This window comes from Rana temporaria, chromosome 11 (assembly GCF_905171775.1).
Source record: "Rana temporaria chromosome 11, aRanTem1.1, whole genome shotgun sequence".
NCBI lineage: Eukaryota > Metazoa > Chordata > Amphibia > Anura > Ranidae > Rana > Rana temporaria.
The window spans coordinates 153641753-153659685 of record NC_053499.1 but is presented as its reverse complement, the minus strand read 5'-3'; the positions used below and the strand labels follow the sequence as shown (position 1 = coordinate 153659685).

Here is a 17933-nt window from a genome sequence, read left to right as displayed (position 1 = left end):
CATCTCCTACCCCCGACACCACACACACACACACACACACACACACACACCACACTACAACCCAAACCACACACACGTACCCCCTCATGCCCACACGCAGCCTCCCAGTACCTACCCCCCCCCCCACACAGACATAACAGTACCCCCTCAGTCACACGTACACTATACCCCCCCCCCACAAACAGTAACCCCCCCTCAGTCACACACACACGTACCCCCTGAGACACACACACTACTCCCCCCCCCCCAAAAAACATGCGCGCACACTAACCCCCCCCCCCAGACACTGATACACACGTTACACCCCCCAGACACTAATACACACCCCCCCCCCCCGGTGGTCACACTCTTTGTGTTCTCTTACAATGAGCACATCTGCCTTCCTTTTCCTGGACCCTCCGGTGGTCTTTGTGTTTTTCTCCTCCAATTTGTAACTGCAAGAAAGAGAGACATTATATATATAGGGGGGGGGAATTAATAGACATTATATAGGGGGGCAATCGGAGGGCACCCCAAATGGGGGAGGGGGTACCTACCTCATGATGGGCATTGCTGGGGCTCACAGGTGGCACAGCAGCTGAAAAACAGATGTCAGAGAGGGTCATCACATGGGGTGGGTTGGTGGAGGGGCAGCCAGGTTCTGCTGCTCAGGGGCCCCTGGGTCAGGCAATGTGGCCCTATAATGGAGGACGATCTGCATGCAGACTTGTCTGGAAACTTTCTATAGGTGGGGGAGGGGGAGACCTCCATCACCTCCCCCCACCCTGGGGACACATCTCACACATCCCAGGATGGGGACACTTACCTGGGGGGGGGTCGGTGCAGACAGATGGGGTTACAGAGTGAAGTTGGGGGGCGCTCATCTCCCCATAGTGGGGGGGTCCTATCACATAGAATGGGGGGAGGGGGCAGATCCGATCGGTACACGTGTGTGGTGGGGGGGATGTGCTCTCCTCCGATGTCCCTCGCTCTCAGCCGATCCCCGGTCTCCCCCGCCTGCCCGGTTATATACACTGCCAGCCGGGACCCGGGGAGAGGAGGAGGGCGGGACTCGCGCCTTGGGGGGAGGAGCTTCGTGTTCACAGAGGGGGGAGGGGGCGGGGCGAGGCGACGGAAGCGCGCGCCCGACATGTGGTGGGAGGAGCTGGAGGTAAAGACGGAGAGGAATCGGTGAGACCCGAATGGATGTGTGTGTGTGAGAGACCCGAACCCCTCCCCCCACCATCCAACCCCCCCCCACTGATACAATGTAACAACCCCCCCACTAATACAATGTAACAACTTCCCAACCCCCCACTGATACAATGTAACAACCCCCCCACTAATACAATGTAACAACTTCCCAACCCCCCACTGATACAATGTAACAACCCCCCCACTAATACAATGTAACAACTTCCCAACCCCCCACTGATACAATGTAACAACTTCCCAAACCCCCCCCCACTGATACAATGTAACAACTTCCCAACCCCCCCCCCACTGATACAATGTAACAACTTCCCAACCCCCCCCCCACTGATACAATGTAACAACTTCCCAACCCCCCCCCCCCCCCACTGATACAATGTAACAACTTCCCAAACCCCCCCCCCCACTGATACAATGTAACAACTTACTGATCCCTCCACACTGAGCTCCATATATAGTAATCTGCCTGATACAATGTAACAACTTCCCTTTATTAATAGATCCTTCCAGTCTGTGTGCAGAACAGCGCCCCCTACTGGCAGGGAACCCTATACCCCCCAATACCCCTTCACCTGACACCATATAACACTGAGTGCACCTGATACAATGTAACAATCTCCTGATTCCTCCACACTGAGCTCCCCCCGATACAATGTAACAACTTCCAATTATTGATGATCCTTCCAGTTTATACTCCATATATGTCATTATGTGTGCAGAACAGCGCCCCCTACTGCCAGGGAGCCCCTCCCCCACTTGCCTTCACACAAAGTAACATTGAGTGCACCTGATACAACGTAACAACTTCCCAATCCCCCCCACACTGGGCTCCATCTATGGCAGTCTCCCCCCAGTGATACAATGTAACAACTTCCCAACTCCTTCCCCCCCTTCTACACTGGGCTCCATCTATAGTAATTTGCCTGAATCTCCCCCAGGGATACAATGTAACAACTTCCCGATCCCCCCACACTGGGCTCCATCTATGATTGTCTCCTCCCAGGGATACAATGTAACAATGGCAGGATGGGATCCATGAGAGTAGTGGTGAGATGTGCAATCGGTTTGGTTTACATACGTTGGATTGGTCCTACATGTGCTTTCACTTCTCTGCTTGTGAGTGTTTCTAATGCTTATTATTGCTAACGCTTTCAGAGAGCACTATGAGCTTTTTTCCCCTTTTTTCATATGTATGTTTATGATTAAAAACACTCACAAGCAGATTGCTAATTATTGCTAATTAAAGTTTTCAGAGAGCACTATGAGAGTTTTTTCTCTCTTTCATATGGATGTATATGATTAAAAACACTCACAAGCAGAGAAGTAAAATCAGGGGTTCTGAAGAAGTCCTGCTGTAGGACGATAGGTGTAAAGGGGCGGAGCCTGTAATTTTAATGTCTCCATCATACTAATGGAAGCTCAGGATCCATAATAGTAGTGCTGAGCTGTGCAATCGGTGCCATCTATTTGGTTTACATACAGTATATTGGATTAGGGTTACATGTGTTTTTACTGCTCTGCTTGTGTTTCTAATCCTTATTATTGCTAAATAAAGTTTTCAGAGAGCACTATGAGAGTTTTTTCTCTCTTTCATATTGATGTTTATGATTAAAAACACTCACAAGCAGAGTAGTAAAATCAAGGGTTCTGAAGAAGTCCTGCTGTAGGACGATAGGTGTAAAGAGGCGGAGCCTGTAATTTTAATGACACCATTATGCTAATGGTGGGCGGGATCCATGAGAGTAGTGGTGAGCTGTGCAATCGGTGCAATCAGTTTGGTTTAGATACATTGGATTGGGAATACATGTGCTTTCACTTCTCTGCTTTTGAGTGTTTCTAATTCTTATTATTGCTAACGCTTTCAGAGAGCACTATGAGCTTTTTTCCCCCCTTTTTTCATATGAATGCATATGATTAAAAACACTCACAAGCAGAGAAGTAAAATCAGGGGTCCTGAAGAAGTCCTGCTATAGGACAGTAGGTGTAAAGGGGCGGAGCCTGTAATTTTTATGACTCCATCCTACTAATGGAAGCTCAGGATCCATAATAGTAGTGGTGAGCTGTGCAATCGGTGCCATCTATTTGGTTTACATACAGTATATTGGATTAGGGTTACATGTGTTTTTACTGCTCTGCTTGTGTTTCTAATCCTTATTATTGCTAAATAAAGTTTTCAGAGAGCACTATGAGAGTTTTTTCTCTCTTTCATATTGATGTTTATGATTAAAAACACTCACAAGCAGAGTAGTAAAATCAAGGGTTCTGAAGAAGTCCTGCTGTAGGACGATAGGTGTAAAGAGGCGGAGCCTGTAATTTTAATGACACCATTATGCTAATGGTGGGCGGGATCCATGAGAGTAGTGGTGAGCTGTGCAATCGGTGCAATCAGTTTGGTTTAGATACATTGGATTGGGAATACATGTGCTTTCACTTCTCTGCTTTTGAGTGTTTCTAATTCTTATTATTGCTAACGCTTTCAGAGAGCACTATGAGCTTTTTTCCCCCCTTTTTTCATATGAATGCATATGATTAAAAACACTCAGAAGCAGAGAAGTAAAATCAGGGGTCCTGAAGAAGTCCTGCTATAGGACAGTAGGTGTAAAGGGGCGGAGCCTGTAATTTTTATGACTCCATCCTACTAATGGAAGCTCAGGATCCATAATAGTAGTGGTGAGCTGTGCAATCGGTGCCATTTATTTGGTTTACATACAGTATATTGGATTGGGGTTGCACTTGTTTTTACTGCTCTGCTCGTGAGTGTTTCTAATCCTTATTATTGCTAAATATAGTTTTCAGAGAGCACTATGAGAGTTTTTTCTCTCTTTCATATGGATGTTTATGATTAAAAACACTCACAAGCAGAGTAGTAAAATCAAGGGTTCTGAAGAAGTCCTGCTGTAGGACAATAGGTGTAAATGGGCGGAGCCTGACATTTTAATGACACCATTATGCTAATGGTAGGATGGGATCCATGAGCGTAGTGGTGAGCTGTGCAATCGAATCGGTGCAATCGGTTTGGTTTACATACATTGGATTGGTCTTACATGTGCTTTCACTTCTCTGCTTGTGAGTGTTTCTAATGCTTATTATTGCTAACGCTTTCAGAGAGAGCACTATGAGAGTTTTTTCTCTCTTTCATATGGATGCATATGATTAAAAACACTCACAAGCAGAGAAGTAAAATCAGGGGTCCTGAAGAAGTCCTGTTGTAGGACGATAGGTGTAAAGGGACGGAGCCTGTAATTTTAATATCTCCATCATACTAATGGAAGCTCAGGATCCATAATAGTAGTGGTGAGCTGTGCAATCGGGGCCATCTGTTTGGTTTACATACAGTATATTGGATTGGGGTTACATGTGTTACTGCTCTGCTTGTGAGTGTTTCTAATCATTATTATTGCTAATTAAAGTTTTCAGAGAGCACTATGAGAGTTTTTTCTCTCTTTAATATGGATGTATATGATTAAAAACACTCAGTAGCGGAGTAGTAAAATCATGGGTTCTGAAGAAGTCCTGCTGTAGGACGTTAGGCGCAAAGGGGTGAAGCCTGCGATTTTAATGACACCATCTTGCTAATGGGAGGTTGGATTCCACGAGAGAAGTGGTGAGCTGTGTAATCGGTGCAGTCCGTTTCATTTAGATAATATTGGATTGGGAATACATTTGGTTTTACTGCTCTGCTTGTGAGTGTTTCTAATCATTATTATTGCAAAATAAAGTTTTCAGAGAGCACTATGAGAGTGTTTTCTCTCTTTCATATGGATGTATATGATTAAAAACACTCACAGGCCGAGTAGTAAAATCGTGGGTTCTGAACAAGTCTGTAGGACGATAGGCGTAAAGGGGCGGAGTCTGTAATTTTAATGACACCATTATGCTAATGGGAGGACGGGATCCATGAGCGTAGTGGTGAGCGGTGCAATCGAATCGGTGCAATCGGTTTGGTTTACATACGTTGGATTGGTCTTACATGTGCTTTTACTTTGCTTGTGAGTGTTTCTAATGCTTATTATTGCTAACGCTTTCAGGGAGCACTATGAGCGTTTTTTTCCCCATATGGATGCATATGATTAAAAACACTCACAAGCAGAGTAGTAAAATCAAGGGTTCTGAAGAAGTCCTGCTGTAGGACGATAGGTGTAAAGAGGCGGAGCCTGTAATTTTAATGACACCATTATGCTCATTTGAGGACGGGATCCATGAGAGTAGTGGTGAGCTGTGCAATCGGTGCCATCTATTTGGTTTACATACAGTATATTTGATTGGGGTTACATTTGTTTTTACTGCTCTGCTTGTGAGTGTTTCTAATCATTATTATTGCTAATTAAAGTTTTCAGAGAGCACTATGAGAGTTTTTTTCTCTCTTTAATATGGATGTATATGATTAAAAAACACTCGCAAGCAGAGTAGTAAAATCATAGGTTCTAAAGAAGTCCTGCTGTAGGACTATAGGTGTAAAGGGGCGGAGCCTGTAATTTTAATGACACCATTATGCTCATGGGAGGACGGGATCCATGAGAGTATTGGTGAGCTGTGCAATGGGTTTGGTTTTCATACGTTGGATTGGTCTCACATGTGCTTTCACTTCTCTGCTTGTGAGTGTTTCTAATGCTTATTATTGCTAACGCTTTTAGAGAGAGCACTATGAGCTTCTTTTTTTTTCCTTTTTTCATATGGAAGTATATGATTAAAAACACTCACAAGCTGAGTAGTAAAATCGTGGGTCCTGAGAAATTCCTGCTGTAGGACGATAGGCGTAAAGGGGCGGAGCCTGTAATTTGAATGACTCCATCCTACTAATGGAAGCTCAGGATCTATAATAGTAGTGGTGAGCTGTGCAATTGGTGCCATCTGTTTGGTTTAAATACAGTATATTGGATTGGTCTTACATGTGTTTTTACTGCTCTGCTTGTGAGTGTTTCTAATACTTATTATTACCAAATAAAGCTCTCAGAGAGCACTATGCTAATGGTGGGCGGGATCCATGAGAGTAGTGGTGAGATGTGCAATCAGTTTGGTTTACATATATTGGATTGGTCTTACATGTGCTTTCACTTCTCTGCTTGTGAGTGTTTCTAATGCTTATTATTGCTAACGCTTTCAGAGAGAGCACTATGAGCTTTTTTCCCTTTTTTTCATATGGATGCATATGATTAAAAACACTCACAAGCAGAGTAGTAAAATCGTGGGTTCTGAAGAAGTCCTGCTGTAGGACGATAGGTGTAAAGGGGCGGGGCCTGTAATTTTAATGACACCATTATGCTCATGGGAGGACGGGATCCATGAGAGTAGTGGTGAGCTGTGCAATGGGTTTGGTTTTCATACGTTGGATTGGTCTTACATGTGCTTTCACTTCTCTGCTCGTGAGTGTTTCTAATGCTTATTATTGCTAATGCTTTCAGAGAGAGCACTATGAGCTTTTTTTCTCTCTTTCCTATGGATGTTTATGATTTAAAACACTCACAAGCAGAGTAGTAAAAGCACATGTAATCCCGGTGGCTGTGCCCATGTGTGAGCTGATGACGGACGGGCAGATGAGGTTCACATAATATATTTGCTTTGTTATTTCTGGCTGGGCGGCGGTCGGGTGATGGAGATAAGCGAGGATCCGGTATTTCATGTCTCATAGACCGGCTTCTAGAGAAATTAAACGTTGTCTCATCCAAAAGGGAAAAAAAAGTGGAAAGTGGAATCTGGTTACATTTTGCTTCCCCCGGTCATCGGCATCCCCTCCCCCGGTGATCAATCAGACTGTACATTGTAACTTTGCAGCGAGGCGAAAGCCTGCTGCAGGGGCTGATCTGCGTCAGACATTTGTGAACAGGCACCAGGATTTCCATGGTTGTGTGTCGTCTGTGTGAGCCGACATCTCAGTCCAGGAGGTAGATGGCGACCCTGGATGATGCCTGAACAACGGTGGTGCCGGATGAAGGCTTCGTCAGGGGGAGTCCTGTGATCTCTGTGAGCGGATGAAGGCTTCGTCAGGGGGAGTCCTGTGATCTCTGTGAGCAGATGAAGGCTTCGTCAGGGGGAGTCCTGTGATCTCTGTGAGCGGATGAAGGCTTCGTCAGGGGGAGTCCTGTGATCTCTGGGAGCGGATGAAGGCTTCGTCAGGGGGAGTCCTGTGATCTCTGTGAGCGGATGAAGGCTTCGTCAGGGGGAGTCCTGTGATCTCTGTGAGCGGATGAAGGCTTCGTCAGGGGGAGTCCTGTGATCTCTGTGAGCGGATGAAGGCTTCGTCAGGGGGAGTCCTGTGATCTCTGTGAGCGGATGAAGGCTTCGTCAGGGGGAGTCCTGTGATCTCTGTGAGAGATAATAGAAAAACCTGGAAGTGTTTCTCTGACACATTTACTTCATTTTTCTTTTTTTCTTTCAAGCCATGAAGTTCTTGCAGCTCTTTGGAAGGCTGAAGTCTGCGGTCATCGGCATGGTGCATGTCCGGGCGTTGCCAGGTAGGTGCCCCTCCTCCTCCTCTTTTTACACGTATTGAGTGATATCTGTGAGATTCCCCCATTGACCTTCCTCTGTCTCTCCAATACAATCAGGCACTCCGGGCGGCGGGTTACCGGTGGCTCAGATTGCGGAGGAGGCGTGCAGGGAGGCGGAGCTCTACAAGAAGGCCGGCATAGTAAGGGTTAATGTGTCTCCTTATGATTCCTGACTTGCAGGTCACGACCTCTCATTTCCTGGCTGGAGGACGTCTAGCATCACCTAACCCAGGGTTGACAAATGTGCTTGGAATCTAGGAGCCAGCTAAAAAAGTTAGGAGCCAGAAAACGCGCCCCGTCCCGACGAGCTTGCGCGCAGAAGCGAACACATACGTGAGCAGCGACCGCATATGTAAACGGTGTTCAAACCACACATGTGAGGTATCGCCGCGATCGGTAGAGCGAGAGCAATAATTCTAGCCCTAGACCTCCTCTGTAACTCAAAACATGCAACCTGTAGATTTTTTTAAACGTCGCCTATGGAGATTTTAAAAGGGTAAGTTTGTCGCCATTCCACGAGCGGACGCAATTTTGAAGCGTGACATGTTCGGTATGAATTTACTCGGCGTAACATTATCTTTCATAATATAAAAAAAAATGGGTATAACTTTACTGTTGTCTTATTTTTTAATTAAAAAAAGTGTAATTTTTTCCCAAAAAAGTGCGCTTGTAAGACCGCTGCGCAAATACGGCGTGACAGAAAGTATTGCAACGATCGCCATTTTATTCTCTAGGGTGTTAGGATAAAAAATATATATAATGTTTGGGGGTTCTAATTAGAGGGAAGAAGATGGCAGTGAAAATAGTGAAAAATTACATTAGAATTGCTGTTTAACTTGTAATGCTTAACTTGTAATACCAACGGCCACCACCAGATGGCACCAGCTCACAAAAAAAACATTTATTTTTTATTTTTTGCCCCCCCTTCCAAGCCAAGTTGCCAGGACCCTATTTCTAGTCGCCATGGCGACCTGGCGACCGGGATTTGTCGAGCCCTGACCTAGCCCTTTCCTCCCCGGCCTGACTGTCCCTGGCCCCACCCCTTTCATTAAGACAATTGTGCAATTCGTTTCGTTGCCGATTTCTTTTCTTTTTTTCAATGAAATTCAACAAATTTGTTAATTTGTAAATATTCAAATTAACGAAAACCCGGTTAACAAATTTTTCAGAAAATTCAAAAAAAATTTAATCTGAAATTCTAATTTTTTTGCCTTCAGCTTCACTTTAAAATCCCTCTGCAGACCCGGGACTTCTATTTTGAGATGTAAGAAACTCGGCACTGACAAGATCACCTGGAACACAAGTGGGCAGTTCTGACTTCACTGTGCGCATGCTTGTTCCAATGGAATGACTTGCTATGTAGGGAAGTAAGGGTCATCCCTGGAGCTTACTATGTCCTGTACAGTCCCGGGTTCCTCTGATTGGACAGATGAGTTAGCGGTTGTCAGAGCCGCCGGTGACTCGGGGAACCCTCTGGACTCTGATTGTTGTTCCAGCGCTGGGATGGTGACAATATACGGATGATGACATCATACGGATGATGACAGCCTACTGACGGTGACAACATACGGACGGTGACATCATATGGACGGTGACAACATAGGGACGGTGACAATATACGGACGGTGACAACATACGGACGGTGACAACATAGGGACGGTGACAACATAGGGACGGTGACAGCCTACGGACGGTGACAACATACGGACGGTGACAACATACGGACGGTGACAGCCTACTGACGGTGACAACATACGGACAGTGACATCATACGGACGGTGACAATATACGGACGGTGACAACATACGGACGGTGACAATATACGGACGGTGACATCATACGGACGGTGACAATATACGGACGGTGACAACATACGGACGGTGACAATATACGGATGGTGACATCATAGGGACGGTGACATCATAGGGACGGTGACATCATAGGGAAGGTGACATCATAGGGACGGTGACAATATACGGATGGTGACAACATACGGACGGTGACAATATACGGATGGTGACATCATAGGGACGGTGACATCATAGGGACGGTGACATCATAGGGACGGTGACATCATAGGGACGGTGACAATATACGGATGGTGACAATATACGGATGGTGACATCATAGGGACGGTGACAACATACGGACGGTGACAACATACGGACGGTGACAACATACGGACGGTGACAATATACGGACGGTGACATCATAGGGACGGTGACATCATAGGGACGGTGACAACATACGGACGGTGACAACATACGGACGGTGACAACATATTGATGGTGACAATATACGGACGGTGACAACATACGGGCGGTGACTACATACGGGCGGTGACAACATACGGACGGTGACTACATACGGACGGTGACATGGCCTTTGGATTGTTGGAGGAAGTGCTGATGTCGGTGATTTTCTCTCGTCAGGACGGCCTCATAGTGGAGAACATGCATGACATCCCGTACACCCTGAACATCGGACCCGAAATTACGGCGTCCATGGCTGCTGTGTGCGCCGCCATCCGCCAGACCTGCCCCGACCTTCCTCTAGGGGTCCAGATTCTCGCCTGTGCCAACCAACAAGCGCTCGCTGTGGCCCATGCAGTAGGTACGTCATGGAGGATAGTCATGTGATCATTCATTGTGTTACAATCCCCCTCCCCCTACATAGCAGCTGTTATGTCAACTCAACACCTCGTCTGTACTGAAGTTTCTTTTGTGACATCACTGAGAATGTAGCCTATCCATTCACTAGATACCGATGACATCACTGAGAATGCAGCCTATCCATTCACTAGATACCGATGACATCACTGAGAATACAGCCTATCCATTCACTAGATACTGATGACATCACTGAGAATGCAGCCTATCCATTCACTAGAGACTGATGACATCACTGAGAATGCAGCCTATCCATTCACTAGAGACTGATGACATCACTGAGAATGTAGCCTATCCATTCACTAGAGACCGATGACATCACTGAGAATGCAGCCTATCCATATACTAGATACTGATGACATCACTGAGAATGCAGCCTATTCATTCACTAGAGACTGATGACATCACTGAGAATGCAGCCTATCCATTCACTAGAGACTGATGACATCACTGAGAATGTAGCCTATCCATTCACTAGAGACCGATGACATCACTGAGAATGCAGCCTATCCATTCACTGTGCAGTGATGGCGAACTACATTTCCCATGATGCTCACTTAAACTGCAGAGTACAGGAGCATCATGGGAAATGTAGTTCCAAAACATCTGGGGTGCCAAGGTTCTCCATCACTTCACTAGAGACTGATGACATCACTGAGAATGCAGCCTATCCCTTCATTAGAGATCGGTGACAAGACACGCCCCCTGTATTATACATATTATGCGGCTTTCTCCTCTACAGTACCTTGTGTTGGAAATGTTTCTCTTTATCCCTCAGAATCCTGATTGTGTCTCTATTTTGGTGTAAGAACTCGTTTCTCTTGTCTGACCTCAATCCTATTCACAATGCAGAGAGTGGGCGGAGGGTAGGGATCGGAGGGGAGGGGGGATCGGAAGGGGGAATCGGAGGGGGGGGGGTTTAATCCAAACACATGTTAAAAGGGAACTACACTGCGATGCAGGTTTTGGATATAATTTTAAATTTTATAACGATTTCTTAATTTACTTTTATAAACCTGTTGTGTCGTTTATTTTCTGATGCTCCTATAGCTTATATTGCCCCCCCCCCCCCATAGCATATATTGTCCCCCCCCATAGCTTATATTGCCCCCCCTATAGCATATATTGCCCCCCTATAGCATATATTGTCCCCCATAGCTTATATTGCCCCCCTATAGCATATATTGTCCCCTCCCATAGCTTATATTGCCCCCCTATAGCATATATTGCCCCCCCTATAGCATATATTGCCCCCTATAGCTTATATTGTCCCCTCCCATAGCTTATATTGCCCCCTATAGCATATATTGCCCCCCTATAGCTTATATTGCCCCCTATAGCTTATATTGCCCCCTATAGCATATATTGCCCCCTATAGCATATATTGCCCCCCTATAGCATATATTGTCCCCTCCCATAGCTTATATTGCCCCCCCTATAGCATATATTGCCCCCCCTATAGCATATATTGCCCCCCCCTATAGCATATATTGTCCCCTCCCATAGCTTATATTGCCCCCCCATAGCATATATTGCCCCCCTATAGCATATTTTGTCCCCCCTATAGCTTATATTGCCCCCCTATAGCATATGTTGCCCACCCTATAGCATATATTGCCCCCCTATAGCATATATTGCCCCCTATAGCATATGTTGCCCCCTATAGCTTATATTTTCCCCCCATAGCATATATTGTCCCCCCTATAGCATATATTGCCCCCCTATAGCATATATTGCCCCCCTATAGCATATATTGTCCCCCTATAGCTTATATTGCCCCCCCTATAGCTTATATTTGCCCCCCTATAGCATATATTGTCCCCCCCCCCCTGTCAGATATACAGTAGAACATTCTGACTCTCTTGTCATTTGGGTTTCAGGATTGGACTTTATCCGCGCCGAGGGCTTCATCTTCTCCCATGTGGCGGATGAGGGGGTGGTGAGCGCCTGTGCCGGAGATCTCCTCAGATACCGCAGAGCCATCGGAGCCGAGCGCATCCAGATCTTCACCGACATCAAGAAAAAACACAGGTGATCAAAGAGAACCTGTCATAGAAAGGCCTTCTCACCCGCAGCCTGGAGATGGGCATTTCCCTGGGCTCTGGGAACTGGGCTCTGTGTCTCATTTGGACAGCGAGGAGCGTGCCGCACCACGTGCTCCTAGTTTTGGGGCTGCGCTGTCATTGGCAGCTTCTGGTTTGTACTAAGAATGAGAACCAATCAGCTTGGTTCCTGGTCATGTGATCACAGACAGGGACAGCTGCCGGTATTTCTCTTGCTCTGTGTACCTTTCCTTATAGAAGATGTTTAAAGTAAGAACTCCAACTTGTGCGCTCCTCTCTTCTTTGTCTCCTCCTCCTCCCCACCCACGAGGAGCACCCCCCACCCCGAGGAGTGGCCCCACCCCCGAGGAGTGGCCCCACCCCCGAGGAGCGGCCCACCCCTGAGGAGCGCCCCCCCCGTCCTGCGTATGTTTTAGAACAAATTATACAACACCTCCTGGTCAAATCACGTGACCTGACAGCTCCTCCTCATTCAGCGGTGGGCGGGGTCCAGAATGCTGACGTAAGATGCGGCAGAATTCTCCGGAGATCCCAGGACGTCTTGAGGACGCAACCTCAGGGGGGCGGGGTCATGTTAGCCTGAGATCACAGTAATACGAACAATATTTGTTTTAAATCCTGACTCGGTTTTTCGAGATTCAGGCCACAGCGGTGTGCAGTACCGCGTTTGGCCTGAGGTAAGGGGGGTGCCGGAGCCGAATGGCGCCGATCGTAGTCGTTCAGAAATGCTCGGAAATACTATTAGGTAGATTCAGAAAGAGTTAGGCCGGCTTATCAGTAGATAAGCCGACCTACCTCAGAATCTACGCCGACTTATGTTTAAGTGTATTCTCAAACAGAGATACGCTTAAACATATCTAAGATACGACGGCTTGCGCCGTCCTATCTTAGATTGCAATTTTTCGGATGGCCGCTAGGTGGCGCTTCCATTGCGGTCGGCGTAGAATATGTAAATGAGGAGATACGCCGATTCACGAACGTACGCCCCCGGCCGACGCAGTACTTTTACGCCGTTTACGTAAGAGATAGGCCGCGTAAAGTTAGAGCTAGGCTCTAGTGGAATAGTAATGTCAAGTATGGCCGCCGTTCCCGCGTCGAAATTCGAATTTTTTACGTCGTTTGCGTAAGTCGTCCGCGAATCGGGATTTACGTTGTTTACGTCCACGTCGAAATCAATAGGCCCGTGTGGCGTACTTAGCCGCAATGCACACTGGGAAATGTAGGCGCCCGGCGCATGCGCAGTTCAAGTAAAACGTAAAAAACGTGAGGTCAAGCGCCATTAACATAAAACACGCCCCCCTCAAACACATTTGAATTAGGCGCCCTTAGGCCCGCCGATTCAGGCTACGCCGACGTAACTTAGCAGGCGAGTACATTGTGAATCATGTACTTGCCTCGCTAACTTACGGCGGCGTAGCTTAAATTCCTTAAGCTACGCCGCCGCAAAGTTACGCCAACGTACCTGAATCTACCTATATGTTTCCGAGGTCAGCCGAGCTGTCCTCTGGCCTTTCTGGCAGTTTCCGAGGCTCTCTGGCGCCCCCCGTCGCCTCTGGCCACATGCGGTATTGCATTTCATAGAAGTCAATGTGGAACAAATTATTTTCGTTTCCATTGACTTCTATGGGGAAACTCGCTTTGATATGCGAGCGCTTTGGATTACAAGCATTCTCCTGGAACGGATTATTTTTGTAATCGGAGGTTCCACTGTATGTATTTTAACTCCTTATGTTGGGCTTTGAAGTAAATGTGTAGCGATTGGAATGTACGATCGATGTATTTTATTGGACGGTTGTCTGTACCGTTGCAGCTCCCACGCCATAACAGCGGACGTCTCGGTCTCGGAGACGGCGAAGGCGGCGGAGTTCTTCCTCTCCGATGGATTGATATTAACCGGACTGGCCACAGGACACGAGGCCGACCCCCGAGAACTCCGAGGTAATCTAATCTGAGAGATATAATGTCCGGCCCATAGGTGAGCAGATGGAGCGGTGAGACCTCTGCTTCTTCCTGGGTGTCGCTGAGATCCTCTCAGACCCTTTCATGTATTCATGGCGCCTTTATAGAATACATTCCCTTGTTCCCGCGCCGATCGAACAGCGCATGCGCCGTCCGCAAATTTTACCCGGCGTGCGTTGCTCCAAATGACGTCGCAAGGACGTCATTGGTTTCGACGTTAACGTTAATTACGTGCGGCCGTATTCGCGAACGACTTACGCAAACGACGTAAAAAAATTCAAAACTCGGCGCGGGAACGACGTCCATACTTAACATAGGATACGCCGCACTTACCCCTGCTATAGCAGGGGTAACTTTCCGCTGGAAAAAGCCGAACGCAAACGACGTAAAAAAAAAAAGCGCCGGGCGGTCGTTCGTTTCTGAATCGGCGTAAATTCTCATTTGCATATCCGATACGTAAAAGATATGGAAGCGCCACCTAGCGGCCGGCCTGGAACTGCAGCTTAAGATCCGACGGTGTAACACAATTACACCTGTCGGATCTTAGGCATATCTATGCGTAACTGATTCTATGAATCAGGCGCATAGATACGACGGCCGGACTCAGAGATACGACAGTGTATCAGGAGATACACCGTCGTATCTTCTTTCTGAATCCGGCCCACTGACGCTATGGTTGGGGTTATTATTGTGTCCACTGGCACTAATGCTGGTAGTTAATTTTGTGGCCACTGATACCAATGTTGAGGGTTATTGTTGCATCCACTCACACTAATGCTGTTTTTTTTTTATTGTGGCCACTGATACCAGTGCTGGGGGTTATTATTGTGGCCACTGATACCAGTGCCGGGGGTTATTATTGTGGCCACTGATACCAGTGTCGGGGGTTATTATTGTGGCCACTGATACCAGTGCTGGGGGTTATTATTGTGGCCACTGATACCAGTGCCGGGGGTTATTATTGTGGCCACTGATACCAGTGCCGGGGGTTATTATTGTGGCCACTGATACCAGTGCTGGGGGTTATTATTGTGGCCACTGATACCAGTTCCGGGGGTTATTATTGTGGCCACTGACACCAGTGCTGGGGGTTATTATTGTGGCCACTGATACCAGTGCTGGGGGTTATTATTGTGGCCACTGATACCAGTGCTGGAGGTTATTATTGTGGCCACTGATACCAGTGCCGGGGGTTATTATTGTGGCCACTGATACCAGTGCTGGGGGTTATTATTGTGGCCACTGATACCAGTGCTGGGGGTTATTATTGTGGCCACTGATACCAGTGCCGGGGGTTATTATTGTGGCCACTGATACCAGTGCTGGGGGTTATTATTGTGGCCACTGATACCAGTGCTGGGGGTTATTATTGTGGCCACTGATACCAGTGCTGGGGGTTATTATTGTGGCCACTGATACCAGTGCTGGAGGTTATTATTGTGGCCACTGATACCAGTGCTGGGGGTTATTATTGTGGCCACTGATACCAGTGCTGGAGGTTATTATTGTGGCCACTGATACCAGTGCTGGGGGTTATTATTGTGGCCACTGATACCAATGCCGGGGGTTATTATTGTGGCCACTGATACCAGTGCGGGGGGTTATGGTTGTGGCCACTGATACCAGTGCTGGGGGTTATTATTGTGGCCACTGATACCAATGCCGGGGGTTATTATTGTGGCCACTGATACCAGTGCGGGGGGTTATGGTTGTGGCCACTGATACAAGGATCACTCCAATTTACTCACACAGTGTATTACGGCCCAATGGGCTTCCTAATTCAGCACAATGCACTCCAAAGCACAGAAACGCACTACTATTGTGTGGCCCTGAGAAGACTTTGTGGCCCCCACTTGAGGCCCTCTTTTATTTTTAAGCCACCTCGGCTTTACATCCACGCTGTCAGCATTGATTGAACCAATCACGTTGCTCGTTTATAATTCCCTTTGTGTTGTAGAGGTCCAGCGATCGGTTGGGATCCCGGTGCTGATTGGATCCGGGGTGACGGCGCACAACGTGAAGAATTACATCCACGCCAACGGCTTAATCATCGGCTCGTACTTTAAAGATGGCGGCGACTGGAGGAACGCGGTGAATTATGATAAAGTCGTGTCGTTCATGGACGCGGTGAATGAGCTAAGAAGCTGAACGTGTGACTGCGGCGTCCCCAACACCGCCCTTCCCCCGACTGCTGGGGGGTCCTACCTCACCAAATGTATCACAAGTGGCCTCCCGCGGGGGGTAAAACGCCCAGATGTGGGTTTATTTCATATCTAATCACTTCTGATCTTCACCACTGAATATCATGTTACTATGTAACAATAAAATCTACAATTTCTACAGCAGGTAAAGTTATATTGTAATGGAATTAAAGCCGTGTTACTTCCTTTCACAGATAGGGGGCGCCAAATGGCTGTAGTGAGGTCACACGTTCTGATAATCACTATGGCTCCGGGGGAGGGGAATTCATCCATTAGTTGATGGGGGAGGGGGGGGATTTATTTCATCCATTATTTGTTGGGGGAGGTTTCCCCCCATTTCCTGACCTGGGGGGGGGGGTGCTCAGTCGTTTCCCCTCCTTTCCTGACCTGGGGGGACGCTCGCTCGTTTCCCCCCTTTTCCTGACCTGGGGGTTGTTCACTCTCCCCCCCTTTCCTGTCCTGGGGGGGGGTGCTCACTCGTTTCCCCCCTTTCCTGACCTGGGGGGGTGTTCACATGTGTCCCCCCCCTTTCCTGACTGTGGGGGGTGCTTGCTCGTTTCCCCCCATTTCCTGACCTGGGGGGGGTGCTCAGTCGTTTCCCCTCCTTTCCTAAACTCATTTCCCCCCATTTCCTAACCGGTGGGGGGGGGGGGGGCGCTCGCTTGTTTCCCCAATTTCCTAACCTGGGGGGGGGGGGGGTGCTCACTCATTTCCCCCCCATTTCCTGACCTAGGGGGGTGTTCACTTGTTTTCCCCCCATTTCCTGACCTGGGGGGGGGGGTGCTCAGTCGTTTCCCCTCCTTTCCTGACCTGGGGGTTGTTCACTCTCCCCCCCTTTCCTGTCCTGGGGGGGAGGGTGCCCACTCGTTTCCCCCCTTTCCTGACCTGGGGGGGTGCCCACTCGTTTCCCCTCCTTTCCTGACCTGGGGGGGGGGGGCGCTCACTAGTTTCCCCCCTTTCCTGACCTGGGGGGGTGCCCCACTCGTTTCCCCTCCTTTCCTGACCTGGGGGGGGCGCTCACTCGTATCCCCCCTTTCCTGTCCTGGGGGGGGCGCCTGCTTGTATCTCCTCCTTTCCTGACCTTGGGGGGCCCTCTTTCATATCCCCTCTTTCCTGACCTGGGGGGGGGGGCCCTCTTTCATATCCCCTCTTTCCTGACCTGGGGGGGCCGTCTTTCATATCCCCTCTTCCCTGACCTGGGGGGGCTGCTCGCTTCTCCCCTTTCCTGACCTGGGGGGGGGGGCACTCTTTCATATCCCCTCTTCCCTGACCTGGGGGGGCTGCTCGCTTCTCCCCTTTCCTGACCTGGGGGGGGGCACTCTTTCATATCCCCTCTTTCCTGACCTGGGGGGGATGCTCTTT

The 17933-nt window shown here is 48.2% G+C and overlaps 2 protein-coding genes across 2 annotated transcripts in view; one reads left to right on the top strand and one right to left on the bottom strand.

The window, feature by feature from the left end:
* Positions 1–1037, bottom strand: part of CCNE1 (cyclin E1) — a gene marked incomplete in the record, with an annotated part of 21483 nt that extends 20446 nt beyond the window's left edge. Inside the window, 1 exon segment of the mRNA XM_040329490.1 lies at positions 937–1037.
* A 103-nt stretch (positions 1038–1140) lies between these two features.
* LOC120917897 (uncharacterized protein F13E9.13, mitochondrial-like) lies at positions 1141–16715 on the top strand. Its single transcript, XM_040329489.1, has 7 exons — positions 1141–1170; positions 7569–7643; positions 7737–7819; positions 10112–10292; positions 12229–12379; positions 14222–14349; positions 16328–16715. The coding sequence occupies exons 2-7, from the start codon at positions 7571–7573 to the stop codon at positions 16516–16518; spliced, it is 807 nt and encodes a 268-aa protein (XP_040185423.1). The 5' UTR covers positions 1141–1170; positions 7569–7570; the 3' UTR covers positions 16519–16715.
* The last annotated feature ends 1218 nt before the right edge of the window (positions 16716–17933 follow it).

Bases quoted from the DNA above. Each gene is read 5' to 3' on its own strand.
- LOC120917897 (XM_040329489.1), top strand. From the start codon at position 7,571: ATGAAGTTCTTGCAGCTCTTTGGAAGGCTGAAGTCTGCGGTCATCGGC. The intron at 7,644-7,736 runs GTAGGTGCCCCT...CAATACAATCAG, and splicing joins GCATGTCCGGGCGTTGCCAG to GCACTCCGGGCGGCGGGTTA. The intron at 7,820-10,111 runs GTAAGGGTTAAT...TTCTCTCGTCAG, and splicing joins TCTACAAGAAGGCCGGCATA to GACGGCCTCATAGTGGAGAA.